This window comes from Monopterus albus, unplaced genomic scaffold, assembly GCF_001952655.1.
Source record: "Monopterus albus unplaced genomic scaffold, M_albus_1.0 scaffold209.1, whole genome shotgun sequence".
Lineage (NCBI taxonomy): Eukaryota > Metazoa > Chordata > Actinopteri > Synbranchiformes > Synbranchidae > Monopterus > Monopterus albus.
The window spans coordinates 1,347,784-1,352,065 of NW_018128089.1; the positions used below are offsets into that span (position 1 = coordinate 1,347,784).

Below are 4,282 nucleotides of genomic sequence, written 5' to 3' on the forward strand. Positions count from 1 at the left end.
TTCCTGCTACCTCATCTTAATGGACTGTATCTCATCTCTTCTGATATCTAATCTGATTTTCATTTACTCCTCAGCACTTATATCTATTATTTATTTCATCTAATCAAATTTTGTTTTATCTTCTTATATAATTATATCTGGTCACATAATTTATCTCTTTGTCTCATTTTTATTTATCTTCTATATTTGGTCAAACCTCCATGTATGTGAATAGGCTGAGTGTGACCAGAGCTGAAGTACATAACCCTCCACCCTACCTTTGATCAGGTGTTCCTCCAGCCGTAGCTCCTCTTCGTACTTCAGGTACTCCACCTCCTGGCTGCGGTGCTTCTTCCCGCTGCGGTGCTCCACCCGGGCGCAGCCGGCAGCGGTGACTCTGAGGCCAGTCACTCTGCAGGGCTGCGCTGCCTCCAGCTGCACAGAGCCGGACACTTTGTCCCCGCTACTATAGAAGGACTTGCGCGGCTCCGAGAAGCGCAGCTGGAAGAGTCTGAGCTTGGTGCCCGAAGACAGAACCATGCTGCTGGGTAGCGATCAGATGTGTGAGTGAAATACGAAATGTACACAGTGGAAATTTAGATTGGCTGGGAAACGAAACTCTGAAGTTAAGATAAAATGTCACTCGCAAAGACAAGACAAGTCAGATCAAATGAAACATAAGACGTCTTACGTGTCGGTAATCAGTCTCCGGTCACTTTTATGCAGGTGGGGAGAGAGAGAATGAGTTGTCCCAGTGTCCAGTTACCGTCTCGCCGAGAAGCGCGTGCACACAGCGTGTACACAGCAAGGTACCGGAGGGTAGAGCCCTGCGATTGGTCAGCTTGGGTTTGTTGATGGAGTGTAGCCAATCAGAGTACAGAGAAGACGCGTGGACAGGTCGTGCCGCGGGGGCGGGGCCAGGAACTGGAAGGGTCATCAAGAGTGAGAATAGAAACATATTTACTGCAACAACAGTAGTAATAATACAACAACATTACTGTCACTGCAGAACGGCAGGCAACTGTGGTAATATTACAACAATATCACTGTCTCTGCAGTACTACAGTAATCGGTTTACTGCAGTATGTAGGGTAATAGCCTAATTCAATGACAGGGTACATTTCCTCCAGTAAGAATACAATAATAGTATTTTCACCTTCAAGGTACACATAGCAAATTTTCCCAGGGCGTTTGACCATTGTGGAGTTGCGTGTGTTGACATGAGCTCAGCAGCAGCTGTGACTTCCTGTCCATGTAAAGTGATGCATCATAGTTATCATAGGACTACGGGGATAGTTGAGAGTTCCAGAAAAATGGCAGTAAGGGGACCTTGAGTTGGGATGGTTTTGTCAAATAGATGGGAGTCCTGAACCGATCATGATGATGAAGCTTAAATTCGAAATCGCAGCTTACAGTAAGAGCAGTGAGGCTCAGTGGGCGAGTAGTAACCCCCTGAGGTGTCCCAGTATACAGAGGGAACAAAGTCTCTGTAAACAAACGGGCCATTTACAAAGGTCTCATGGTGAAAACTTAGGGAACATTATGAAACTTCCTGGAGACCCTGGAGCTGTCTGAAGGGGTCCCTGCGAGTCCCAGGACCTCACACAGCTGTGTAGGCAGAGCGCTCCCTGCTGGACAGACCACGTCAGCTCTATGTTCAGTCATTACAAAGAGGAAAATCTACATTTGGACAGGATATCAATTTGTTTCTGAGACCAAATATCAGGTTTTCTTTAAAAGACTAAACTTATTTCAGTTGCACCCGGTGAGTCACTTTTCATTTGGACTGATCTCTGCAGAAAATCAACATGAAGAGAAATCTAGTGTTACATCTGATTATACAATACAATACAATATACTTTTATTCTCAGTTTAAACTGAAATTCTTTTTGCAACCTGGGCTGCTCCGCCCAAATATACATTTAGCAAAACAAATAAACAAAAAAAGTCAACATAACATATATTCAACAGAACAACAGAAACATACAACATTCTCTGGATTCATCCTTCCAGATGCTGATTTAGTGGTGGTATTGACTGATGTTCTTCAGTCTGATTCACTTAAACTGAGGGACTCCAAATCATCTGTTGGAAGGCAAAAGTTGATATTCTACATTTACAGCACGTGAGGAGTCAAAAGACATTTTCGGCTTCTAGAGGTTGGCCTCTTATCTTTGAAGAGACACAAACAGCTTAGAATTTCACAGACAAGTTGTTAAAGAGCCCATGGCATGCTTTTCCTTGTCTTCTGACAATGTTATAACGGTGAATTATCATCTTAGACATGACCTAAAGCTCAAAAATGAGGTGTATGTATGTTCTAATACTTGCTTTATATACTTCTTGCAAATTCTCGCTTGGGAGACTTTTTTCTAACTAAATAAAGTATTACATAGTTTAAGGATCTCCTTGAATGGTTATAATCTCCATGCCATTGCACGTTCATGTGAGCTTGCCTAACATCAACTGGTGCACCCAGCATATTGGTAAAATATAATATTGCCTTGTTTATGTATATTTTCAATAATGCTTATTAAAAAAAAAGACATCCAAGGTGCCATTGTAAAGGTGGAATTTTTCAGTGACCACCGGTTGGACTTACTGACCTTGGACCTACTTGAAAGGGAGTGATCTTTCCACTACTCAGTGGAACTTAAGGGTAAGTTTAAAAAAAAAACACACGTTACATATCTGTTAATGCCTTGTTTCTGTAACATTAGAGAGAATTGTTGTAAGGCTGGAGAAGTTACTATGTCTGCATTATGCCAGTTAAAATATGGGGTTTCTCAATTACCCACTTTGTTTAGTGTTGTACATCTCTTTTCATCAGTACACATACCGTTGTTTACCTATCCTACCTTCCTACCTGTTAGTAGGAATAACCTATACCAACAGATAAGGTATGGATTAAAGTGTAAGTGAAGCATTTTAGAGAAGAGTAGATTGGCTAAACTGTACTGAATGCGGAGGAAAAGTCTAATAAAGAGCTCTGACATACATTTTCATCTTATCGAGATGTTTAGAAATGAAATAAGTGAAACCACTGCATCTTCTGTACTGCAGCCTTGTTTATATGCAAACTGAAGAGCATCAGATACATCTCCTATTGCTATTTTGAGAAGTTGAACCATCATTTTGCCAAAGATTTTACAGTTACAAAGGTGAGCATTATTGGTTGCTAATCATTATATTCCTGAGGATTTTTCCTCGGGCTTTTCTAAAAATGTGTGATTTCAGTGATTTTTACACTCAAGTTGAACACAGTTGTGTGGCATTAACATTTTTTAATACCTGCCTTAAATGGAACCTGAGTCCCCAATGTCCTGAAATATAATTTACTTTTGTGTACACAAAAATTATGTGTGTGTGTGTGGGTTTGATTATTTTAGGTTCAAAATATTTACTTTGTGAAGGATAAACAATGTATACATATAAACCTCTAAATAGATTAATTCTACAGAGTGGAGAAGGCTTGTAGAAAAGCCCCTAGGCTAATCTGATGCTTTGAAAGAAACAAGAAAACTGACTGGAACTCATCAACGCTGTACGTGGTAGACACTTGGCGATGGTCATGTGCTTCCTCACCTCCTTTCTTTGTGCTTTCACACGTTCACAGTGTTTCTTCAGGTTTATGAAATACATTTTTAAACATGTCAACAATAAAAAGGTTTCACTGTTAAAATGTTCAACTGGTACTTTTATTACAGGTACATGTGAGTGGAACAGATACAACAGTATTTCAGCGTGATGAGCTGCAGTTCCTCTAATGGCCACCAGGTGCTGCTGTGATCAAACTAATGAAGCAAATGAGAAAACCGTGAAACTCCTGCAGTGTATTAAGCCAAGTTTGGAGCTTATTTACAGCTGCAGGATGTAGACTGTTGCTTAGAAACAGCAGCTTCGCCTCAGAGCTTTACAGTAAAGACAGTTGGAGTCTGAAGCTACCCTCCCTGAATAAAGACTGTATAAATAAACTCAGAGTCTTTGAGGTTTGTCAGTACAGGCAGGATCCTCTCAGCCTGATGACCTTTGACCTTTAGGATCCATCCAGTGTCTGTGACTGTCATCTGTTCAACTTCTCATCAAACCTGCAGGAGATCAGAGATTCAACATCAGGAGAACTGGAATATCTGAACAATGTAAAGGCATCTTCTGACAAGAGAAGTTTATAGAACAGAAGCAGTCAGTAGCAGCACAGTAGAAGTATAGTGGAGTTACAGCAGAGGTCACGCTCTTACTGGTGGATGGCGTCTGGAATCTGTAGTCTGTCTGTGGGGATGAATTCAGAAAGCTGCTGGAGATT

General features: G+C 41.0%; 1 protein-coding gene across 2 annotated transcripts in view; it reads right to left on the reverse strand.

The window, feature by feature from the left end:
- Positions 1 to 769, reverse strand: part of LOC109970830 (thioredoxin-interacting protein-like) — a 6,245-nt gene extending 5,476 nt beyond the window's left edge. Inside the window, exons 1-2 of one of the 2 annotated variants that reach the window (XM_020618671.1) lie at positions 671 to 769; positions 258 to 523 (exon numbers count right to left, since the gene is read on the reverse strand). In XM_020618671.1, the coding sequence (XP_020474327.1) occupies positions 258 to 519 (262 nt within the window). In that variant the 5' untranslated portion in view covers positions 520 to 523; positions 671 to 769. The remainder of the gene's footprint in view (positions 1 to 257; positions 524 to 670) is intronic. The other variant, XM_020618670.1, reaches the window with a different exon arrangement.
- Between the last annotated feature and the right edge of the window lie 3,513 nt (positions 770 to 4,282).